Below are 25275 nucleotides of genomic sequence, written 5' to 3' on the forward strand. Positions count from 1 at the left end.
GCCCAAACTTAACCAAATGATTGTTCGTATATCGAAAGCCTTAGAATGATTGATTTTACCCTGGCATTAATATTTAGAACAAAATCAGTTGAAGTTAACGATCGTCAATAATAATAATTAGGGGTAGTGACGGCTTTGGCAGGTTTTGTTCTATTATTGGAAGGGAGATTTTTTATGACTGATTATGCTCAAATTTGGCCCAAATATTCTTTGCATATCAAAGAATATTGTGGCCAAATTTCATAAAATTCGGTCGACAAAAAAACCCCTGCCAATAATAGAACAAAACCTGCCAAAGCCGTCTGTTCCCCTAATTATTTATTAATAATTATTCTCTTGTGTAAATGCAGTAGGGTAAATCGATTTAATTTTTTTTAAATTCCCTTTTTCCGCATTGCAATAGTCGCATAGGATGCTCGTTAACTATAGTTTCGTAAATATTACGTCAATTGTACTGAAATCATGTTATTTTGTTTTTTTCACAATAATGAAAAATTTTGATTTTCCATCATTTTGAACGAAATTTTGTCAAACAAAACTGTTCTAGTCGTTAATTCGAAAAGTTTTAGCGTATCCACAAATTTTTTTGATGCTATTATGTCTAGAATGAACTATTTTAACACTATACCGCAACATTAGAACATACCACAACGATAAGACGTTTAACCCTTTTACAAGGTTTTTTAAACGGTTTTATATGTTGACATTACATTCTCCACTTTGCAGTAGTAGTTACCATATGGTTTTGCTTGTAGTTGATTATTCTTGCATATGATTTGATGTCCGGTTGTAATTTAAATAAGGGGCCGTACACATATTACGTAAGCACTTATGGGGGAGGGGGAGTTGGTCAATATCTTACGGTCCATATAAATAAAAAAATTTTTGTATGAAAAAAATCTTACAAGGGGGGTAGGGGGGTCGAAAAAACGAGAAAAATTGCTTACGTAATAAGTGTACGACCCCTAAGGTAAAAGCTATAACACTGTTTTCGTGACATTTATTATATTTTCAATCTCATATATAAAAATGAAATGGTCTGTGTTCGTATCCGCATAACTCGAAAACGGCTGGATGGATTTTTTTCATTTCTTCAGCAGAATCATTCGTTATAGTTTCCGACGGGTTTATATAATATTTCCTAATGTAAAAATTACGAGTAAAGTTGAGCAAATCATGAAAAACTAAAATTGTGATTCCTATGCGAACTTTGCATGGGCAGTTCGGAATGCACATTCTCGCCTACTATGCAGGACAACGTCTACCGGGTCGACTAGTATCTTATAAACAATGAAACATGCATTACACACTTTTCAGGCGAATGGATTTTGCCAGTTTTTCCGCCTACCTCAATTTCCACATCATTTCAAATACCACCTGATTTTCTTTGATTTGTTGTGGATTGGGGTCAACTCAATGATTTAAGGTGATTATACAACAAAGTCACAAATCAGCCATCTTGGAAACCATGTGCTTTTTATGGTTATTTTACAAGAGCACTAGTTGAGAGAGCTATAACGTGCGTACATAGTGAAACAATGATAGACCGTTTGCTTACTCATGCTGAACAATCGACTTCAATTTCAGCGCTGCACGAAAGCTATTTCGGCAGGTTTGGGTTTTTGAAAATGGGAGTGGAAAAACATGCGGTGAATTTGAAATTCACCACGGGACTAATTGTATAATCACCTTAATAAATTCTAAAACCAAACACAAACCGCGTAAAAAGCGACCCCAGTGTATATCAAAACATTTCGAGCTTCTATGATGATCTTACAGTAACAGAGCTTCCAAAATCTTCAGAGAAATCACTGAGTGTGTCATTTGCCGACAAAAAATGAACATCTTCGGCCATAGTATAGGCATCTTCTGGATGATTCGATCGCCATCTTCTGATCACACTTAAAACCTGAAATCTGGAAACTTGACAAAAACATATAACAGCCATGATTATGCTCGAAAGAAAAAATACTGTTCCCAATACACCCAAAACAATCGATGTGGAATCCGTGTCCTTAGAATTTTGTTGAGTATCCCACCCCAACATGTCAGTTTCCAGGTTCTGAAAGTGTACATCACTGTAAGACACGGTTGGTATGTAAATCTCAAGCTCACCTACCACATCCTCTTCAGCTACGGTTGACCCGTCAAAAACACAAATCTCCGCATAGTCAGGGCAGCAAGGGTTATCGTCATTGCAATCGTTATTACAGCCACAATGAATTACGTTTTGATTATTTTCACCATTGGAATCTGACATGTTTTTACCGCAACGGCCAACGCACGAATCTATTCGAAGAATATCATCATCACTTTCAGTGATTGTTTCCAAAATGGTATCGTTAGCATTGCAACCACTTCCATTGAGCAGCTGAACGTCATCAATTGCAATATCACTTCTGTAACGCATTCCTAACGATGCTTGAATGACAAACTGAAAGCTCTCGTTCTGCTGCTCCACATCCAAGCAACCTTCGATCCACGCGTTGCCTTGGTTACCACTTACTGAGAATTGAGCAGTTTGCTTCAACGTCTCTCTCAAACTCAAAATGAGGGGCTTCACATAAACGGCTAGCGTGCCTACGTCACCGAACATGTGATAAAAGAATCTGAAGCTTGCAACCGTACTGTAATTCCTATTGTAGATCGGAGATATTAGACGTGCTGTTGAGTTTGGATTTTGCTGCGATGAATCCACCATCATGAAATGACCATTCAAAGGCTCTCCCGTTGTGTGATCGTGTTTTGGGCCAGTTTTTAGTGCACGTCGTGACGCAACTCCAGAACTTCTTTCCCAATCTACGCTATGCGTTGCCTCGTTCTCCCATCCGCATAGGTCGTCCACTTCAAAATCGCATGACACAGCTACTGCCATTCCCGTTGGACGGCAACTACCCAGCAAACGATCCCACGAAGATCCATTGCAGTAATTGTACATTGATCCGGCCAACTTGTATCCGCCGTCGCAAAACAGTGTTGCCGCTGCTTTTTCATTCTCATATAATATGAAGCCATTATCCACCGCGGCTAGATCGACGCAACCCGACTCTATGATCAAAATTGGTTTATTATTCTTCCGGTACTATAATCCACTAAATGCATTGAAAAACAACTTACTGACACAAATAGGGACTGGTGAATTCCATTTCCCATTCTTACACAAAAGAAGACTCGACCCTACAAGTGTAAAATCAGCATCACACTCAAACCGTAGATATTTTCCTCGAAGCCGCATCCGTATGAGGCCATTGACAAACTCTGGTTTCGGGCAGATATTGCTGTAAATATTTCGCAGAACTGGACTGTAACGACTTCGTCTAACTAAGAAATGAGAAAATTAATTGAAATCAATCTAATTTCCGTGGACGCAATTTCCATTTACAATTAATATCAGCGGTAATTTCCACAGTCAACGTCAAAAACACCAAGATAAACGTTTCCAATAAACGACTAGTGATCATTTTGCTGAATGTCTATCGTACGACTGCGGTAGCAACTGAAACGTTGGAATCGTAAAGCCGAACAGAAAAATCTGAAAGCCTTATCAGAAGAAAATGGAAGAATTCTGGATAAGATGCATACATTTACGTATTGCTTACAGTACCAAACATATTTATTCACAATAAGTTACAGTCATGTTCTTACGCTATCACTCTATTTCTTCCCTCTCTTGTTGGGTTTTTTCTCTACGTCATCGTTTCCTTCGACGCCTTCGGCGGCTTCTTCCACATCATCGTCCGGAACACTGAAGTCCAAATGTTCGTCAGCAGCCAAGAAGCGCACATCCTCGAAGACTTCGTTACTGCCGAATTTGCTCTTCATCGATTTTTGCTTCAAGCGGTTCAGCACGTTCGAACCGGTGTTACGTCGGATGTGTAACACTATCAGCAGGACGACGCATCCAAAGGAGATAACGCCGATCCCAGAGAAAAGGAAAAGGCGAGCTAAATTCGGCTTGGAATCGCCAATCTCCAGCGTCGCGTCGTCACTATAGCGAGCTATTAGCTTTAGAACGACCTCTTCTGTGGTTGTTGTAGACTCTGTTGTAGTGGTTGAAGTTGTGGTGGGTTTGCGTGTGCGAACCATAGGCAGAATGACCGGCTTGATTGTAGTTGACTGTCTAGGCCTAAGATTGTAAGTTTTAGTTGTCGTAGAAGATAGCTTGGTTGTTTCTGTAGTTTTGTTAATTGTTAGTGAGGTAGATCGAGCTGTAGAAGTTACAGTTGTCCGTTGGGTAGTAGTCGATGTAGTGGCTGGAGTCGTTGGAGTAGTGGTAGGTTTTACGGTTGTAGTGGTAGATTTGGTTGTGGATGGAGTGGTAGCAATTGTTGTGGTAACAGTTGATGTTACTGGCGTTGTTGTTGGAACCGTCCTCCCGGTAGTTGATGTTGGCGAGGTCATCTTAGTACTCGTAGATATTGTGGTGGAGCTCGCGAAGACAGTTTCGTTGAAAACGCATCGTTCTGCGTAGTCTGGGCAGCATGTTTTAGAATCAACACAACCTTCAAAACAATCACATTGCACAAAATTTACACTTGTGTCAGGAATGGTGATAACCGACGAAACATTCACACCACAACGGTTTTCACATGAGCCAAGTTTGAATACATTATCTTCGCCAGGGACTTCCGGGGGGACCACTTCTGCATTAACGTCACCATCTTCACTATCGGGCATCGGACGACAGTCATCGCCATTCAGCAAACTGACATCATCAATTGCTATGTCACTCTTGGCTTTCATACCCAATGACGCCTCTATCACTATTTGGAATTCTTCAGAATATTGCTTTACATTGGCATAACCTTCATTCCACACGTTACGTTGGTTACCCTTCACAGTGAAGATGGCATCTTTGGTGCGAATGTTGTCTAATTGTTGGGAAACTGGTCTTACGTACACGGAAAGCGTTCCAACGCCATCCCCATACATATGATAATAAAACAAAACACATGCGTTCGTGCTATAGTTTGCAGGATAGATCGGTGATATCAAACGTGCCGTTTCGTTTGTAAACTGCACTACAGAGTCTACCATCATGAAGTGTCCTGCGAAAATAAATTATGATATCATCATTCTGATCAGTTACCCTTTCTTAGAAAATATTCACCAGCCAACGAAGTTCCAGTCGTATGATCATGCTTCGGTCCAGTCTTCAATGCTTTTGGGGATACAATGCCATCACTTCGCTTCCAATCGAAATCATGCGTAGCCTCGTTCATCCAACCACAGAGATCGGATGCCTCAAAATCGCAACTGGTTGCGACACCCAAGCCTGTCTCGCGACAATTCCCCAACGGGCGATCCCAGTGAGATCCGTTGCAATAAGTCTTCGAAGGACCAGCCACCTGAAAGCCACTGCTACAAAACAACATTCCTGCCGCTTGTCCGTATTCGTAAGAAATCTGTCCATTATCCACAAGTGCCAGATCTGGACATCCCGATCCTAAATAAAAATAATGCTTAATTACTGCAAAGCCGTACCATTATTAGTCACTTCCTGTAGTCGCGCTTACTTATGCAGATCGGTATTAAAGCATCCCAACGCCCTTTCTCGCACATGGAGTACATGTTTCCAACTAAAGTGAATCCACTGGCACACGTGAACCGAATCATCTTATTCCGTTGGCGCGCTTTGGCCACCCCGTTTGGAAAATATGGCGTTGGACACTCTGGGCCGCTTTTAAGTTGCGGTTGCTTCATCGGTCGGCCCGAACGGAACGGCGTGACTGTAGAAATACGTTAGCATTATTAGAGCCTTGACAATGGAGTTGGTCAAACTTACGCCGATACTGGACCTGTCCGGTGACCAAGGAAAGTTCCAGTGCCAAGCATAGCGCCACCGCATAGATCGAAACCTCTGATAAGTGAGCAATCATCGCAACATGCACGAATAGTAAACAGTCACCATCAACTATTCAACTTGAAAATCGGAAGGAAACTGAACGGAGATTGAACGAGACGTTAATGAATGGAGAAACAGTAGGGTTTATCGTGCTTCTGTCTGTCCTTCCGAAAGAAGGGGAAAGTGTATAGGGAGAGAACTGATAAGAATAGTGTTACGTTCTCACCCAAGGAGAAAGCCAGCGTGGAATATGCTAAATTAGAGAAATATGCAAAACACTTCTACCCAAATCACTGGTCATGAAAAGAACAAGAGATAAAATTGGTTGTTTTGTGTGCAAATCTGATTCATTTTGTTGATGGGTCGAAAAAAATCGGACGTCTTATTTATTTACCAACAGCAGAAATTTAGTCAAGTTATCTATTTCTAATTAAACGATTAATCATGAATTTACATAATTATTTTTTGCAAAAAAAACACTTGTTCAATGATAGCAATTTAGGACTGATACTAAACGCATCCAACGATTTCTCAGGTTAAAATGGCCTCAAACATGTATAAAATATGATATCTACATCTCTCTTGAATAACAAAATTATTCATCTTCATCGTTATGTACTAGGAAATGAAAGTGGAACCCTAAACCCACCCAATCAGCAAAAGATAACATTTATATCACAAAAAAATGTAAGTTTCTCACAAAGGTAAAAATTGTCTACTTTTATTCATTATTTGTATATTATTTCGAATATGTCCGTCCAGTGTCTAAAATGAATGACCTGACTTTATGCGATAATTTACGAGGCATTATGGCCACTTTTCAAATTCATTGCAAAGTGTCCCTTGCCGAATCCAAAAGAAGGTCGATACGACTTTCCAGCGACAACAGGCCGGGCTCTGTTCCGAAAGATCATGTGTGGACCATATTATCACGCTCCATAGCATTCTGGAGCAGATTAAAGAATTCAAATAGTATCTTTACTTAATTATCATTAAAGACGAAAAAGCTTTCGACTATGTCAAATGTGAGTGGGTCCGAGACGCAAGACAGTTCATGAGAAAATCATAGGCCATAGTACGACGCTTCTCGTGCAGACTGCAGGGTACTGCACAAACGGGTCGGTCTGGACATCTGGTAATTGCTTCAGCAAGCAGCTTCACCGTTAGAACTGGATTCTCTACAATTTCAATGTTATCGAACTGTTCTTTATCGACTACTACAGATACAAAATGATTGAATGTAGAATGAATTGATAGAAATAAACAGTATTCAAATTGCTTTTATGGGGCCCTCCTTGGCCGTGCGTTCCATGATGTCAACGGCTGCGCTGTCAATCCAATTATGTTCTCCGAGTATCTGTCTTTCACTTGCGTCTCTAATCTGGGCATATGATATGTTGTAAGATCTCCCTCCTTAGCCGTGCGGTAAGACGCACGGCTACAAAGCAAGACCATGCTGAGGGTGGCTTGGTTCGATTCCCGGTGCCGGTCTAGGCAATTTTCGGATTGGAAATTGTCTCGACTTCCCTGGGCATAAAAGTATCATCGTGTTAGCCTCATGATATACGAATGCAAAAATGGTAACCTGGCTTAGAAACCTCGCAGTTAATAACTGTGGAAGTGCTTAATGAACACTAAGCTGCGAGGCGGCTCTGTCCCAGTGTGGGGCTGCAATGCCAATAAGAAAAGAAGAAATTGCTTTCGCCATGGCTGGATGGCTTGAAACGATCGTTTTTTAATTAAATCCGCATTACAATACAACGTATTTATAGAGTCCTATCCGCTGCGCGATCAATTACTTATGAGCCTGTACACCACCGGTGGTGCAAAGGACCTACTTGAAAGATCTCCATCCTGAGCAATGTCCAGTCATCGTTTTACCCTGCTGCCAGGTTAGATTTCGGTCGACTTCTTTTATTTCTTTATTGAGGCTTCGCCGCCACGAGCCTCTGGGTCTGCCTCTGCTGCGATGTCCCGCTGGGCTCTAGTGTAATGCTTATTTACAGATTTCGTTTCCGCCCCTACGTAGAGTGTGGCCGACCCAGCCCTACGTCCGATCCCGAATTTCTGCTGCTATCGGCCTCTGGTGACAACGACGATGGAGCTCGTTGTTTGAGATCAAGTTGTGAGGCCACCAGGCCCGAATTATATACGGCAGGTATCTGTTGATGAACACCTACAGCCGTTGAGTGTGCTCCACTAATACACATCATGTTTCGCTAGCGTATAGCAGCACAGATTTCACGTTAGAGTTGAAAATTCGTATTTCGGTGAGTTCCTTTATCTGCCTGTTTTTCCAGATATTTCTTAAACTCACAAAGTCAGCCCTTGCTTTCTTGATCCGTGCGCCTAAGTCGATCTTGGTACCGACGTCTGACGCCATTTGGCTTCCAATATATTAAAAGCTTTCAACATTCTCCACTGATTGCCCGGGTGCTGTGAAACTTGATAGGGTTACCGTGTTTAACTCCAACGATTTGGTTTTGTTAACGTTGATGACTAAACTTGCCGAAGAGTAGCGCTCGGCAAGGTCGTTGAGCTTACTCTGCATATCAGAGCGCCGTTGAGCGAGGAGTGCAACGTCATCAGCCAATTCGAAGTCGTTTAGGTGCTCCATGGTTATAGGATACTATAGCAGCACCCGGTCTGGTTCACGGTCAATCGCACCTACCAGAATCTCGTCAATTCCGATGAGGAACATTAACGGTGATAGAACACATCCTTGCCTCACACCAGCTACGACCCGGATAGGGTCGCACAAGACCCCATTGTGCAGCACTCTACACGAGAAGGCCTCGTACTGTGCCTCGATGAGACCGATGATTTTCTGAGGAACCCCCTAGCGTCTTAGGGCGCCCCTCTAGCATCACAAGTCGCAACGATCTTCTCCTGAAAGTTATCCTTCTCTGGGCTAGTATAACCTTGCATAGAACTTTGAGAACGATACACAACAACATAATGCCTCGCCAGTTATCGCATATAGTTAGGTCACCCTTTTTAGGAACTTTCACTAAGATACCATGCATCCAGTCGACCGGAAAGGTTGCGGTGTTCCAGATACTACGAAATAAACGATGCAGTAGTTGAGCGGATGTCATGGGGTCAGCTTTAAGCATCCCAGCTGATATGCGATCGACCCCTGGGGCTTTATTCGATTTCATGCTTTGGATGGCTGTTTGAATCTCTAGCAGTGATGGAGCTTCGGTATTGACGCGTGTTATACGTCGGATCCTAGGCAGATCATGCCGAGGTGGTGATGGCCTGGCACTTTGTAGAGACGTCTACTCTGGTTGAGGGTTGAATGATGAATTTATTCTGAAGTGTCACTACATTGCACTTTGTAATACATATAGGTTACTGCGATCCTACATCTTTCCCCTTCTCTATTAGTTCATAGTTTTACATGTATATTATTTTACATTCTAAAATTGTACTATTTATAATTAAGCATGTATAGCTGGTAATTGTTCAAGTGCTGTGGAACTCTCCTTTTTCTATGCTGTTGTTGTGAAGGTTCGATGTCCGCCTGACGTTTTCGTTTATCATGGTTTGATGGAGGCATTTGTTGTGTATCTTGAACTTGATTCTGATGTTTGTGCGTTGTAGATTCAATATTTGTTTCGTCTTCTGTAAATAAATGAACATTATAATACTTAAACTTTCTCTATAATAATTCAATACAACTTTTCACATTGATACCTGATTCTATGTTTTGGTTCAACATCGGGTTTTCACTGACAATCCGTTTTGTGTGGTTTACATGACGATTAGAGATAACACCAGTTGCCAAATTCTTAAGATGAAGTCGTGTTCCGTTGCGTTGAATTACAATATGTAATTGTGGATTGAATGTTGGAGATAATTTGTTTTTCTTGATGAAGTTCTTCACCACCACTTTGTCACCGACATCAATGTTAGATGGCTTAGCTTTTCGTTTGTGATCCGTATATATTCTTCCTTTTTCTTTAGACTTGATATCATTTTTTCTTGCTTCGTTCACATCTACATGTCGTGATGTACTTGGAAGTTTGTCTCGTATATTCCAGCCAAACATTAGTTCGGATGGTGTATAGTTTGTTACGCTGTGTGGTGTTGCCCGGTAAGAATGCAGAAAATCTTGCAGGTCACTCTTCCAATCACGCCCCATGGAAACACTTATTTTTAGAGTTTTTAGAAGTGTACGGTTTTGCCTTTCAACTAAGCCATTTTGAAAAGCCGCATACGGAACCGTGTGTTTAATACTGATGTTGTTTGTTTTGCAAAATGTTTTGAATTCGTCTGAGGAAAATGGTTGTCCATTGTCACAAACGATTTCGCCTGGGAACCCAAATCGTGCGAACATTTCTCTTAATTTTGTGATTGTAACTTTGGCTGTCATAGATGTTTGAATGACCACATCAATATATCTAGAGAAATAGTCTGTTACTACTAGTAGATGAAATCCTCCTGGAACCTCGGTAAAATCGATAGCGATTTTCTCCCACGGTCTGTTAGGTAGATCTGTTCTTGAAATTGGAGCTGTATTTGGCACGGATACTAAAATACAGCCAGTGCAACTTTCAACGAACTGCTCTATCATTTGATCCATGCCGCACCACCAGACTCTGGATCTCAGTCGACGCTTCATGGATGATATACCGAGGTGTGGTTCGTGAGCTAAACACAATACTCGATGCTGCATACTCCTGGGTATAATAAGTCTTTGGTTTTTCATGACAACACCACCATTGGTGGCTATGCTACTCGCTGATTGCTTATATCTTGATAATGTTTTCGGCCAACGTCTTGGAGAATATGGCAGCCATTGGATGAGTTCTTGTAGTTCCATATCATTATTAGTTGCTGTGATAATCTCCTCTGTAGATAAAGCTAATGGACAAGTATCAACTGCCATTAATTTAACAATCCTCTCTGATTCTTCATCCCAGCACGGTCCAGTATCAGGAACAGACTGACAAAGTCTAGACAATGGATCTACTATGTTACCTTTTCGTAAGACATAAGTCGTAACTTCCAGCGCTCTATACGTGGAGAGGGCTTCAAACGCTCACCGAATATTACCACAAGAGGTTTGTGATCAGTAATTAGCCAGAATGATTTTCCGTATAACTAGTAATAAAACTTTTCACAAGCCCATACTAAAGCTAGTGCTTCCCGTTCTGTTTGCGCGTATTTTTATTCGGTACTAGTGAGTGTTTTGAATGCGTAGCATATGACTCGATACTGATTGGATCCATCCTTTTGAACTAAAACTGTCCCTAGACCTACTGGACTTCCGTCAGCGATAACATACGTGTCGTCATTGGGATTATAAAAAAACAAGAGTTTCTTCGTTCAATAATATGGTTTTGATTTCTTCAAACGCACACTGATGCTTTGCTTCCCAGTGAAATCTGGTTCCTTTCCGACCTAACAAGTTAAGCGGGTGAGTTATCGTAGCCATGTCAGGGACATAGCGATGTACAAAATTCACTAGTCCAATAAAACTTCTAACTTCTTCTGTTGATTTCGGAAGCTGCATATTTCTTATTGCATTTAACTTTTCTCGTGAAACAGAAATTCCTTTATCTGCGATATTATATCCTAGGAAATCTAGACTACTGTTTCTACTGAGTCTGGATTAATCAGTATGTTATAACGTCGAAGTTGTTCATATATTAGCTTTGTCCTGTGATGTAGTTCTATTTCGTCTTCCGCTGGGATAAGTATATCATCGATAAAGATGATGAGCCAAGGAAAATTTGCAAAAATAGTTTCCATTACTTTTTGGAACAACTCAGGAGCGGCTGAGAGGCCAAACATCAATCTTGTATATCTCATTAATCCGATGGGAGAGATAAAGGTTGTAATATAGCGACATTTTTCACTCAGGATAACTTGGTGAAACGCTTGCCGAATATCGAGTTTTGTGAAAATCTTACTACCACCAATCTTCTTAGTAATTTGTTCAAGTGTTGGGAGGGGATGTACTTCTCGCACAATTGCCTTATTAGCTTCGCGGAGATCAACAATAATTCGTACTTCAGTTTGACTCTTCCGTTTAACGAGCATGGGAGAAACCCACTCGGATGCCTCGTTAACACGTTCTATTATCCCTTGGCTTTCTAGTTCTTTCAACTTCATAAGTGTTAGGTGTTCTAGCGGATAGGGAATTCTACGTAATCCTTGACGGACTGGAGGAACAGTTTTATCGATTTTTATGTTAGCCACTATTCCTATATTAAATTTTATTTTGTTCAATTTTTCTGTATATTTTATATATTATTTATAAATTGCGTAGTGTAAATTAGTTCTTACCCTTGATTTTCCTCTTCGTACAGCGTATGCCGCAAATCCAGTTGTTTTAATCAATCTCCAGTCGGTTTCGCATAATACGTCTTGACCAGCTCCCGTATCGACAACAAACGTTATTCCTCCAACTTGAACATTGATGAACCGCTTTCCTGATCCAAGATGGAATAGTTCGAATATTTCCTCTTCCGCTTTTTCTTTGGAACTCTCAATTTCGTGAACAAATCGTTTATTTCTATCTTGGCGAACCATCCGGGTGGATGGTGTAGATCCATTAAACTTCTTTCGCTTCGTTAAACAACATCGGCTGAAGTGGCCAATTTGACCGCACATATTGCATTTCTTTAACCTTGCCGGGCACGCAGCATCACTGGAATTATGTCTTCCTTCACAGCGAGTGCACCTGATTCGTTTAGGCACATAGTTTGAGCTGACTTTCAAAAGATTGTCCTTTGCTGGGTTTGATGTTGTATCTTCTAGTACGGATATTCTTGTATTGTGGTTTTCCCAATCCTTGAGTTGAAGTTGTACCGATTCGTCTGTGCGTCCAATAGCCAGTACTTCATTTAACGTAAGATCCTTTTCCAAACACTTCCGCTTCAGTTTCGAATTATTCGTAGTCGCTACAATTTGATCGACGACTAAATTTTCCAGCTGGTTTCCAAAATCACAGAAGGCTGCTTGGTGCTTCAATCTTATGACAAATGTGTCCAACTTCTCATTTTCCTTTGGTGTAATTTGACGGAACTTCAAACGTTCGTATGTTTTCGATACCCGTGGGATGAAATACTCATCTAGAAGATTGACTGCAATCCTATATCGGTTATCTGCTGCATGATCAACTTCGTGGACTTTGCCGATTACTTTCCGTACATCTGGACCGCCAAACATCATCAGCGTCCTGAATTTATCCTCATGGTCCTCAATTTGTTTCCATGCGGTATGCGTCAAAATGTTCACGCCACTTACCCCATCGAATTGAAACCGGGCCCTCGGCATCTTCAACGAATGGTGGGACCAGTGGATTCACCTGGATATATGAAGAACAACGTTCGTATAAATATCGTGAAACCCATATTTAATGGTTTCATATTCTTTCGGTTTTCTGTTGCGTACTATCATCCCAGATATATTGGGTTCCGCAAATTAATGGAATCATCCCTCGAGGATCGCCTCTGGGCTCCAATATATGCTTAGTATCATCCCTTAATCATGGATTCAGCATAAACTATTAGTGCCATCCCTAGAGGTTCGCCTCAGGGACTCATTTCCATTTTTTCTTTTTAACTCCGGGTCCAAACCATCTCGTGTGGATGTCATCCCTAAGGCTCCGGGTTTAATTTCACCCATATGAACCCGGGTTCCACCGTCAGGAGTTTTGGAATCATCCCTAAGAGCTGGCATTTTCTTTATGCGTATGTTCCGGGTCCAAACCTTCATGCATGGATTTCATCCCTGAGATTCTGGGGATCATCCCTTAGAATCCGGGGTCCATCGTCAGGAATCTTGGAATCATCCCGTAGAAAATTTCCATTGGCCAGGCCATGTCTTCCTTTCTTCTTTCGGTTTGGTTTTCTTTATCCTCGTCGCCAATTTTGTAGAGACGTCTACTCTGGTTGAGGGTTGAATGATGAATTTATTCTGAAGTGTCACTACATTGCACTTTGTAATACATATAGGTTACTGCGATCCTACACACTTGAAAAAGTTGTTCGAAGTGCTCGAACCAGCGTTTCAGCTGGTCAGTTGGGTCGGTTAATAACTGATCATTCGCGTCTTTCACAGGCATCGTTGCATTCGTCTTCGCCACACCTAAGCGTCGTGAGATATCGTAGAGGAGGCGAATGTCCCCGGTTGCTGCTACTCTCTCTCCTTCGTCGGCCAGAGAGTCCGCCCAAGCTCGCTTGTCCCGTCGACATGAGTGTTTAACTTCCTTCTCCAGAGCCGAGTATCGTTGACGGGCTCACACTTTGGCTTCTCTGGTTTTTGATCGCTCTATCGCGGCTTTGGCTCTCTTCGCTCCTCTATCTTCCTCTAGGTCTCGTCGGTGATTCATTGTTTTCTCCGTTTCCATTTTCGGTTGATGCAGATGTGGTCGATTTAATTTTCTGTAAAGCCGCTACGGGAGACTCACGTGACCTTGTGAACCGGTCGATGAGGGAAGAGCGATCCATGTCCATGCCATTATTACCACAGAATTTTGCGAACAGCTCTCCGTTTTCGCTAATTTTTCCGAGACTATGGCGTCCCATAATGCGCTCATGGTTCGAGTTGTGGCATTGAAGTCGCCCGTAAAGATCTTGATAACAGCCTTCGGAATCCTATCTACGACGGCATTGAGTTGACTGTAGAAGTTCTCTTTGTCTTGCAGATCGGCAGCATCGGGTGGCGCATAACTTTGGATTATAGTAAGGTTTCGGACCCGTGTTCTAAATCTGGCAACGATTATCCTTTCACTTATAGGTTCCCACTTCATAAGCGCAGAGTGTGCCTGAGCGCTTAGTAGGAAGCCAACTCCGCGATGCCGGGGGCGTGTTCACCTCGTAAACCAGAGAATATCAGAACTTGTCCCGACGGCGTTCTGTGTTCTCCAAAGTTTGGCCAACGAACTTCACTCAATTCTAGGATCTCAAGCTTCGCCTCATTGGCAAGTTGTGCCTATTTACCCTGCTGGGCTAGGGTTAAAACGTTCCATGTACATATTCGTGTCCGTTGTTTCGCGCTAAGAGTCGTCGCCATAAAATCAGTCCGTATTCTTTCATTATCGGATTCTCGAACAAATTAATGTTTCGGGAACAGTAGGTTGTTGGCCCAAGGTTCCCTATCCACCGGTATAGGGCTGCCATCTTAGCTTCAGGGGAATAGCATTTCATACTCAGCCGCTGGATGCCAGAACAGACGCTGTTGGAGCTGCACCTCCTTGGTAAACAGACGCTCGATCAGTCGGGTCAAATTTGTAGACAAGTGCGCTTTGAGCGGCACACGGTCGCTTTGATAGGGCCTGCTTGGGGACACATGCAGCTTTTTATAGAAGTTCAACAGAGCCCACTGTCGACAGACCATACAAGACGCACCCTCTCACTCTACTGCCGTAATCTGGAAAAGTGACGTAACAGCCATTTTACAACATGCATGTTTTCCATTTTTCTGTTAAAGAGCTCGATGAGTAGTACACCCGATTCTTTTTTTACACGGGGGATGCGTTCCGTGTAAAAAAAGTTTTCAGTTCAAAATTTGAAAATCCGTGTAAAAAAAGTTTTATGATTTCTCGACGAATCATGGAAAATGGAGCAACTTTGCAAAAATTTTGTGTGGGATTTTTTTTACACGGCCGTGTAAAAAAAAATCCGTGTAAAAACAGAATCGGGTGTACTCGTTAACACCATTTTTGGAAAATGGCGTATACGTCACTTTTTCAGATTACGGCAGTCTAGCTGATGTCAGAAGAAAAACAGTGCCCAGGCTACACTACCAGCTAAGTACGCAACCCTATGCTGGCGGTCAATTGTCATCAGAAGACCCGTGGAAGCGTGAGTATTGGAACTTTTGAGCACCAGAGCTATCTAAGACGAATTAAGTACTGTCCATTTAATTCCACCAGTTAATTTTCGTTATCTTTGCAGATACGTATTTCGACCACAACAGTGTGGTCGTCTTCAGTCAAGTACAAGACACTAAAGACGACCACACAGTTGTGGTCGAAATACGTATCTGCAAAGATAACGAAAATTAACTGGTGGAATTAAATGGACAGTACTTAATTCGTCTTAGACGGTTTAATACATTCCACTAAACGAGCTTAATATATTTTTCTGACCAGAGCTATGTTAGGCGCTCCTTCCCGGGTGTCAACTCACCATTTCGTAGCCCGAAATATTTTTAATAAAATAACGATTTATTTTCAATAAAATAACGCGCCATTGCAATGAATAACAACCGACAGCTATTTCCCGCTAAAGCACCTTTTCGATGCGAATGAATTTTTCACAGCAACCACGCCGCCATCGAAGCTAAGACTACTGTCCGTGGATTTTCGAACAAAATTTAGCGCGTGCGCGAGAGTCTTTTTATGCACAGAGAAAATTGAGCCGTGAGTCAGAAGACCGGTGACTGACAACAAACTGGTGTCCGTGTTCCAAACGGACTTGGCAGGTTCCAAAAGTATTTACTGGGTTTGGCAAAAATTGTAATTTTCAATAGTTTATCGTGAATTGTCAAAATTTTTAATAATATTGGAAATTTGTTGGAGATTTTCCTAGTCGATTGATCTATAAATCTAAAAATCCATTGAAAGATAAAGGCTTATAAGACAATATTTAAAAATAATGCAACATTCAATCATTTTTCGCTAAATGTTAAGAAAAATCAGAGATGGAAATTATTACAAACTTTTTTAGAAATTCAATATCCTATATGTTAAAACTGATATCACCGCCAACTTGATTTTTAAAAGCCTGGGGGGACTAAACATTTTCTAGCAAGCCCCTTTTTTACGCCATTCACTATGGGGGAGGTTCCTTCATCAGTGCTGCCACCTGGAAAAGTTTAGAGAAAAAGTAGAACCATGGAAATTTGACATGGCATGATATAGAAAATGAGAATTAAAATGTCTCTAGAACGTTAAAGAAATTTTTTTGTCAAACACTTTTTAGTTTGTGAGGTTAGAAATTCAACAATCTTAAGCATTACCTGCTTATTCGAAAAAAAATATTAAAATCGAGATATCATGTCTATTATGTGTGCTTTTAAAATTCTAACCCCGTAAACCAAGATTTTTTTGAAAAACGTCCTTAATTTTTATTTTATAACAAAAATATTCTTCATTTCCTATACCAAACCGTGTGAAATTTCAATGATTCTACTAGAACCCTCTACTTTTTCTCTCGATGACAGCTGGTGGTCTTCTCCTCCCCTATGGTCCTTATTATTTCAATAATAAATTACCCGACCAGGGATTAAATCCAAAAGGTAATGGAAAAAGTCTCTCACTTATCATCTCTGTATAGGGGAGAACAGTTCATTATTCCTGGCGACTATGGATCGGATGAAGTGCGTAGTTCGAGTTTCAGGAGCGTTCTTGAGTCCCCCTAAAAAATTAGAAGTTTTCCATAAAAAATAGAAAATTGCCAATAAAGAAATCAGGGTATGAGCAATAAATAAATATAAAATTTACACAAATAATGCTAAATTTCCATAAACAATTAAGAATTTTCCACAATTAAAAAAAAATAAATTAGCACTTTTGAAAGCAAAAATTGCAATTATAAAATAAGAATTTTCCTAAAAGAAATAAAAATGTTCCACGGGTAAAAATACAAAATTTCCATAAATAAATCTATATTAGCAATAAACAATTACAAAATCTTCCACATTTTTTTTTTTCAATAAGAAAATTTCCATAAAAAATACAAATAAGCTATTAAATTAATAAAATTTTCCATGACTTTTGAACTCTTTTAAAAAAGGGGTCATGTATAGAAAAATGATCAGTTTTATTGCTTTTCTTTTTTTCTTTGTGATAATTTTCATATTTTTTATTGCTCTTCATTGATTTTTTCGTGGAAAGTTTTTTAATTTTTTGTGGAAAAAAAAATTATTTTGTGCAAAATGTAATTGTTTATTGCTAGTATTGATTCATTTATGGAGATTTTGTATTTTTTCCGCGGATCTTTTCGATTTCTTTATGAAAAATTCTTTTTATATAATTACATTTTTTGCTTTTATAAGTGCAAATAAATTTTTATTTTTTAGAAAATTCTTAATTCTTTGTGGAAATTTTATATTTACTCTTTATTGGCAAATTCCAAATTTTTCAAGAAAAATTTATAATTTATTAGGGGAAGTTTTTATTATAGTCCTGCGCGTTTCACAGGGACTCAAGAATGCTCCTTAAACTTGAACTACGCACTTTTCATTGCAGCTCGATAATGTAAACGTAGTATAAACGATTTTACGGATGTTTTTATGTGTAGGGCCAATTTGCCCCATGGATGGGTGCATTTTTTACCATTCTTCCCATATATATTGGCATCAACGGTGCATATGATTAGACCACATTTCATTTCGTTCGTGGAAGCGAGGAACTATCGGAAGACAATATTGTTGTCAGCAATATTTAGACGATGTTACAATTTTTCAAAATGAGTTTTGTGATTAAGCCAAGGACTTGTCATCAGTATCGAACTGCAACCACCTACTTCAATGTTTATACTCCATTTATTGTGATGAGTGTTGTATTTCCTAACACAATGTTGCAACAAAAAAGAGTATCATGTAATTTGCCCTTTCACTACGGTGTTGAATATTTGTTTTTGGTTTTTATTTTCAGTTTTGGGTAAGTGATTTTAGTTCCTAATCTATGTAAGTACCTAATATGAAGAAATATCAACGTTGGCGGTTGGGAATTTTACAGAAGATAACCATTTTTCTGGGGAATGATTTCCAAAATAATTAAACGATCTGCTTTAGCTGTCATTTACTAACGTGTATTTGCTCTACTGATGTGTGAAATTAGTATGAGATTTTGTGTTGTTGTACATTAGGCTAGCTCAGATTTTGTGTATACATGTAGGAATGATAGTTTTCACTCTGAATTCACTATGTTCACGTGTTCGGAAGATTTCATCATTAATTTCATATCTTCTTCATTCCTGGCTATGTTTAGATTGATACGTTCCAACCGCTATCATATGATTATCTCATTGTTCAACGTTCATTATTACAGTTTTCGTAAGTCTTGCAAATCACCATGGATTCTTTATAATTGTAATTTTCTTCTATCTCAGTCCTTGGCCGTTACAGAATAACAAAACTTTCAATTTTCCTACCAGCCGTTTATTAGCTAGCATATCTTTTAGCTTTGCAAGGATTGCTCCTCCTTACCTAGTTGATAACAGAATTTTATAGGATTTCTCTAACGATTGTTTGATGTTTGTCAAAAAGCTGGGGCATATATACTGACGGTATTCCGATTCAGGCTTTAAGCATTTATTGAGGATTACATGTCTTGCACTGAGTATGGAACATATTCAATTCGATCATTGTCTAAACAAGGGAGATACAGATAACGTTATTGGATATATTGTACTGGTTAACGGTCGTGTTTGGTTGGCGTAATATTTTTCTGATTTTTTGGATAATTTTGTTACACAACAATTAGCGTTAATTCGATTGGTTTGTGTTCGCCAACGCATATCCTATTGTAGTCCTTTAGTTCTCCTTTTATTTTGCTGGTTTATTGTTACAATGATGTCTTAGCCTGAGGCTTCGTTTATGTTACTGCTATTGAATGATCTCTATTTTCGTATTTTGTTCTGTATCGTTCCCATTAGCTATGATCCTTTATTCTAGTATTTACAGTGGCCATTTTTACAGTTACTCATTAAGAACGTAACACAGTTTTTGAAGTGCAATATAGAGATAAGAGGCTTATTATCGTCGATTTCATTATGCCTATCTTTGGTTGGTACTGGTTGCTGCCTACTGGAGTTGATATTTCTCCATTTCGAGCAAATGGTCGTACAGTTGGTCCTGATCCGGCGACATGCCAATCACAACCCATCCGAAAATAGCACCAACACTGCGGGCTATCGATAGAGTATTCCAGATGCTGAGTACTTTGTTCGTTTCCTAAAAGATAATTAAACATTTCATATTAGTTTTGCTTTCTTTCTAATCGATAAAGGAGCGAATTTAAGATGTTGATCAATTCAATGTTATTTATTCCAATGTTTTTCCTCCGCATAAATTCTATTCTGAGGAATGAAATAAATAATAGTAATCTATGTTTCTTCAATTATAGATAGGAGTATACTATTCACAGTTTTGCGGAATTTGAATCAAGTATAGCAAAAATAACTTTTACCTTAGAGTTTTGTATTGCCACTAAAACATGTAATGCTTTACTTTAATCTAAACAATAAGAAATGTTTGGATCCTTCGTACAATTTGTACAGAATGATAAAATATTGAAAAAAAATGTAAGAGTAGTTCGATTAGAGGCTTTCTCAATTGATCGTTACAAATTTCGAGCACATTTTCAATCAATTGGAAAATTGATAGAAATTTGAAATTCGAAGGCAAGCTTAAAGTTGGGATGCGACTTGCAAAGGGGAAAAAAGTAACTTCATCTGCTTTCAGGAAATGGCTGTCGTCATCAAGCAGAAGCATATGAAGTATTTTGGGGCTTTCCCTAGCCGTGCGGTAAGATGTGTGGCTACAAAGCAATACCATGCTGAAGGTGGCTGGGTTCGATTCCCGACACGGTCTAGGAATTTTTAGGGTTGGACATTTATTCGACTTCCTTGGGCATAAAAGTGATATACGCCTCATGATATACGAATGCAAAAATTGTAACTTGGCTTAGAAACCTCGCAGTTAATAACTGTGGAAGTGCTTAATGAACACTAAGCTGCGAGGCGGCTCTGTCCCAGTGTGGGGATGTAATGCCAATAAAAAGAAGAAGAAGAAAAAGAAGAAGGGAATAAAGTATCATCGTGTTAGCCTCATCGTATACGAATGCAAAAATGGTAACTTGGCTTAGAAACCTCGCAGATAATAACAGTGGAAGTGCTAAAAAAATGAACACTAAGCTGCGAGGCGGCGATGTCCCAGTGGGGGATGTAATGCCAATATTAAGAAGTAGACGTAGTATTTTGCAAGACCTTTGTTTCACGAAGACTTTTCTTACTTTGAAGAGTATTCCAAAATAGCCGGGCAACTAAACAATATTTTTTATGCGTTTTATTACCGATATAAAAATCATTTACGAAATTTAGCTACGACCTGTTAGACCAAATTTTAAAAACTAGTGCATTGAAAAAAGGGCCAGCAAGTGTATTAGCATCAATTAGCTGCCTAGAGGCTGTTTCGAAAGAACAAAGGCCAATTTTCGCGTGATTTCTTGCGTTTCGCCTATTTCCATGGATCATTCCATTTCCTGGTGGGGGATTACCTACCAATTCTCAATAAACACGTTTCAGAAGCTCAAATATTTTCAATCAATAATGGCGCCGACAATGTCCTTACGGTCATAAAGGAAAGGAAGGATTGCTAGTCCGACTCTCCTTGCCACTATAGAGACCGAGTATACCTCTGCGTGTCCACGATTGTCTTAGGGTAGGATATCGTTTTAGTTACAAAGGATAATTTATCTGGATTCACTTCGGTAAGCGATGCGATCTCTGGGATGGGATATAACTAATTATTTACCTACTTTTCTTTTTATCATCCATCCTGCCATTCAGTCAATGAAAAGCAAAACCACAGTAGCCGCAACAGCCGGTCAAGTCAGCACATGCTTCTTCTATTTTTTCTCCCCACAATTAATGTTTTCGTAAACTAATTTCATATCGTATGACCGTTTTTTGGTGGGAAATATTCATTTCATTAAGGCTCCCCTGACCTAAGCGATTTCACTGCTACGACGGCGAAAACTATTCATCGCGATTCTATCGTTGAGTCGCTGCAAGCAATGTTACATTTAGGCTTTCATACCAACGGCGATAGAATCGCAATCGCCAAGCGATAGAATCGCGTCTCATGTGTTCGGGGGAACCTTTACTCCTTGCTCATTTTAGAGATTAGAACTAACGAATCATTACCTGTGGCTAGCACCCTTTCCAGGCTGTGGACCACAGGTAATTAAACTGGATTCCATTTTTTTGCGCTGCGCATTAACCGAAGCAAGAAATCTCATGCAAATGCTGATCGCACCGGCTGGTACGAGACTCTCACGTAGCGGCAAACAAACAGTTTGGCGATGAAGAAGTACGGCTAAGTTTTTGCAAGCTTTCCGCCGTTTCTTTGCTCGCAGAGGTCTGTGCGCAGAAGTCTTTTCAGACAACGGGAAAAACTTCGTGGGAGCAGCCAACGAGCTTCGCAGGTTGTTGCGTGCTGAATCGTTTCGACAATTGTTCGCCAGTGAATGCTCCAATAATGGAATTCACTGACATTTCAACCCGCCGCGTGCATCCCACTTCGGAGGTTTATGGGAAGCAACAATCAACTCGGCCCAGAAACATTTTGTAAGAGTTTTGGGAGATCGCAAGTTACCATTTGACGACATGGAGACACTTCTCGTCCAGATAGAAGCTTGTCTCAATTCACGTCCTCTAACGAAACTCTCCGACGACCCGTCGGACCATCAGGCACTCACTCCGGGTCATTTCCTCGTCGGTTCATCGCTTCAATCCGTCCCAGATGGCGACTATACATCAATACCAACCAATCGGCTACACTCGTGGCAGCAAATCCAGAAATTACTCCAAGATGTTTGGAAACGTTGGCATGTGGAGTACCTACAATCTCTGCAGCCTCAAAGTAAGTGGCTGAAACAATCCGTTCAGCTGAAAGAGAATCAGCTAGTAATCATCGTTGATGGAAACCAGCGACCAATGTGTTGGCCTATTGCACGTGTCAAGGAGCTGCATCCAGGGAAGGGAAGGATGGAGTAGTTCGAGTAGTTATTCTGCAAACCACGTCTGGTTTGCTAACTCGACCCACGGCGAAAATTTGTATTTTGCCAATTCTGGCAACGGTGGATGATCAATCAGCTGCATCGGCAGCATCGCAATCAAGCTAGAGTTTTTCTTAAGGATCACCGTGGTCATCGTTCCTGTAGCTGTGCAGCAGATTCATCAAGCTGGAAACTATAATTCAAGGCCCTTTGTCTGAAGGGTCCAGGTAAGGACCTTTCCAATATTATTTACCAGTTAGAAGCCGGCTACCGGGTCTTATTATTATTGCATGTTACTTTGGGGTTCAAGATCTGCGATTGCAATGGTCTTCAACGGAAAGCGCTACAACCGTAGCCACAATCATCAGCATCAGGCATCGATGCATGTACTTTACAAGGATCTCGATTCGGAGGGTCCAGGTGAGGACCTGTCCAATATTTTAAAATCTGTAGAAAAGGCCTACCGGATCTTTATCTCAGAAATCATCTCAGAAACATTCAGAAATAGTTATTTCTGCGGAGGGCAGGATGTTTGCTACAAGTTCTTCATCTGTCCTCAATTCTGTGGCCTGCGTGTACATCATCGTCGTATATGCTGCGGTCAAGCCACAAATGATATTCGCATACAACGATCGAAATGAACGTTATTTCTGCATGCAACTCAACACATCTGCACCGAATATGATTGCACCATACTAGGGAGAGTATACAGTCACTACGGCTGCTTCATCGTGTACACCTACTCGACTGGACAACGAGCTGACCACACAACAAGAAGGGAATCGTGCCTTTCTAACACTAGAGTCAGCAGATAGAGGGACCATCAACACTGTTCGGATTGTTTGGACCGAGTCAGTGCAACATCGATTGGCCAATATGGGCACCACCGCACTATGGGGGATCCCCATACAAGCGAGCGGTCAAAAATAAAATTGGACTTTTAAAGTGATTTTCCACTTAGTTTTAGCTGTGTATGGTCGAAATAGCATGAATATACAATTTCCAACCCCCCCCCCCCTTTGGGGATCGTCTATGAATTACGTAATTATTTTTTTCATAGGTTCGATTAACGTGACAAAGCAAACCTATTTGGGAAGTTGAAATTTCGTGCGTTTTCTTAAGGAGAAGGAAGGGGCTGTACAAAAACTAAGTTCAGCAATTTATGGACATTATGGCGGCGATCATGTTAAATGACATTAATTTCATGACATTCCGTGATATTTTTTTGTTCTCACTCTCATGCCTCACAATTTGTATTTAGAACAATTTGTTTGACAAAGTACTAGGATCTGAAGGATCATAAAGCATTAAATGTTAATCAAATAATCAGAATTGAAAATAACTTTTGAAAAAGGGTATTAGCAAATTAGAAATCGCAATCCCATGACATTTTACGTGTACAAGTTATTCAAAAATGAGATTAATATATTCTCAAAATGTGGACATTCATTGTGGAATGTAAGAATGCTCCATTCTTCCGAAAAGCAAAATTCTTTTAATTTAAATAACAACACTATTTGAATTACTTTTGATTTGTTTTCATGATTTCTACAAGTTATATACAGCATCATTCTTTTTCTGTGTCAAGGTTTAAGTCTTCAATGATATTTTCTTCAATTCCATCAACGATGGAAGATGAGATAAATTCATCTAAAGTATTAGAAGATAAAGAACTTTTGAAAATCTTCAAATATTACAAAATTACGCATGGCATAAGAATAACTAAGTGAAAAATTTTTTCCAACGTCTCCTCGTTATCCAAATCGAGCTTAAAATGGATCTGATTCATGTAAGGCACGAAGGAAAATGTCAACATTTGCCTCTCTTGATCATTTTCTTGCATTATGAGTTCTAAATTTCTTCAACTGTTTATATTGACTTTCCGCTGGTTGTTCAGCCAGTGAACCTCAAAGTGTAGATGAGTGAATAAATATTTCCCTACCATTAGCCAGACATTCATGAACACTAGCAGGAATTTCATACGCTCCGTTCTAACTAAGATATTGTTCGTCTTTACTTTTGCAATAAACATGTCAGGAATTATTGATTCCAGGAGATTTATAAATATTTACATATTATGAAATCTCATATTTAGTTCTCCATCAGTAGCTAATGAATAGCTCAGAAAATTAGGTTTAGAGAATGACTCAAACCACTCAAGCCCCAAACGCATTTCAGCGGAATGGCGACGGAAACGGTAAAATTTGACAGGAAATATATGAGCGAACTGTTAAATCCTTCCGTTACCGTTGTGCTGCATTGCATTGGGGGTTTTATTCATTTACTCCTTTGAAAAGTTAATTAAATGAGCTCAAATGGTTATAAATAAAGTCGAAGTTATTACCAATAAATGTATTTTGACCATACCCTTTGAGCGCATAGTTCAGTCTGACCCATTTTCAATAGGAAACGATGGGACTAGATTTCCCGTCGAATGAAACTTGTTGCGAGAAAATCGGACACAAATAAGTGTCTAAATGGCGATTGCGTTCTTTTGCGCACATACATACAGACGCGCATGCACACACATACAGACATCACCTCAATTCTTCGCGCTGAGTTAGTTGATATATACCACTAGGGTCTCCGGGCCTTCTATCAAACATTCGTTTTTGGAATGAGCATTAACCTTGGAGTACGAGAAAGGCAAAACACGGTAAAAAACAAATAAACAAAAAAATCA

At 40.0% G+C, this 25275-nt stretch overlaps 3 protein-coding genes and 1 long non-coding RNA gene across 4 annotated transcripts in view; 1 reads left to right on the forward strand and 3 right to left on the reverse strand.

Annotated features, from left to right (window-relative positions):
* Positions 1–1015: 1015 nt before the first annotated feature.
* On the reverse strand, positions 1016–3518 carry LOC134224297 (MAM and LDL-receptor class A domain-containing protein 2-like). The gene is made up of 4 exons (XM_062703631.1): positions 3383–3518; positions 3118–3321; positions 2120–3048; positions 1016–2062 (listed from the first exon to the last, which is right to left on the reverse strand). Exons 1-4 carry the CDS (start codon positions 3459–3461, stop codon positions 1763–1765), a joined length of 1512 nt encoding a protein of 503 aa, XP_062559615.1. The 5' UTR covers positions 3462–3518; the 3' UTR covers positions 1016–1762.
* A 71-nt stretch (positions 3519–3589) lies between these two features.
* LOC134224298 (MAM and LDL-receptor class A domain-containing protein 2-like) lies at positions 3590–5945 on the reverse strand. The gene is made up of 4 exons (XM_062703632.1): positions 5786–5945; positions 5517–5729; positions 5111–5446; positions 3590–5048 (listed from the first exon to the last, which is right to left on the reverse strand). The coding sequence occupies exons 1-4, from the start codon at positions 5877–5879 to the stop codon at positions 3655–3657; spliced, it is 2037 nt and encodes a 678-aa protein (XP_062559616.1). The 5' UTR covers positions 5880–5945; the 3' UTR covers positions 3590–3654.
* A 12405-nt stretch (positions 5946–18350) lies between these two features.
* LOC134224299 (uncharacterized) overlaps positions 18351–25275 on the reverse strand; it is a 48762-nt gene continuing 41837 nt past the window's right edge. The window contains 1 exon segment of the mRNA XM_062703633.1: positions 18351–19765. Coding sequence (XP_062559617.1) covers positions 19616–19765 — 150 coding nt within the window. The 3' untranslated portion in view covers positions 18351–19615.
* The window catches only part of LOC134227282 (uncharacterized), a 32997-nt gene continuing 26085 nt past the window's right edge, over positions 18364–25275 (forward strand). The window contains exon 1 of the long non-coding RNA XR_009983645.1: positions 18364–18470. This is a non-coding gene — a long non-coding RNA (uncharacterized LOC134227282). The remainder of the gene's footprint in view (positions 18471–25275) is intronic.

The sequence above is a fragment of the Armigeres subalbatus genome, chromosome 3, assembly GCF_024139115.2.
Source record: "Armigeres subalbatus isolate Guangzhou_Male chromosome 3, GZ_Asu_2, whole genome shotgun sequence".
NCBI lineage: Eukaryota > Metazoa > Arthropoda > Insecta > Diptera > Culicidae > Armigeres > Armigeres subalbatus.

Excerpts from the sequence above, each read along its gene's own strand:
- LOC134224298 (XM_062703632.1), bottom strand. The coding sequence starts at position 5,879 with ATGATTGCTCACTTATCAGAGGTTTCGATCTATGCGGTGGCGCTATGC. Across the intron at positions 5,447-5,516 it reads TTTAATACCGATCTGCATAA|GATCGGGATGTCCAGATCTG; the intron begins GTAAGCGCGACT and ends ATTTTTATTTAG. Across the intron at positions 5,049-5,110 it reads GACTGGAACTTCGTTGGCTG|GACACTTCATGATGGTAGAC; the intron begins GTGAATATTTTC and ends TTATTTTCGCAG.
- LOC134224297 (XM_062703631.1), bottom strand. The coding sequence starts at position 3,461 with ATGATCACTAGTCGTTTATTGGAAACGTTTATCTTGGTGTTTTTGACG. Across the intron at positions 3,322-3,382 it reads AATTACCGCTGATATTAATT|TTAGACGAAGTCGTTACAGT; the intron begins GTAAATGGAAAT and ends CTCATTTCTTAG. Across the intron at positions 2,063-2,119 it reads CCGTAGCTGAAGAGGATGTG|AACCTGGAAACTGACATGTT; the intron begins GTAGGTGAGCTT and ends GTACACTTTCAG.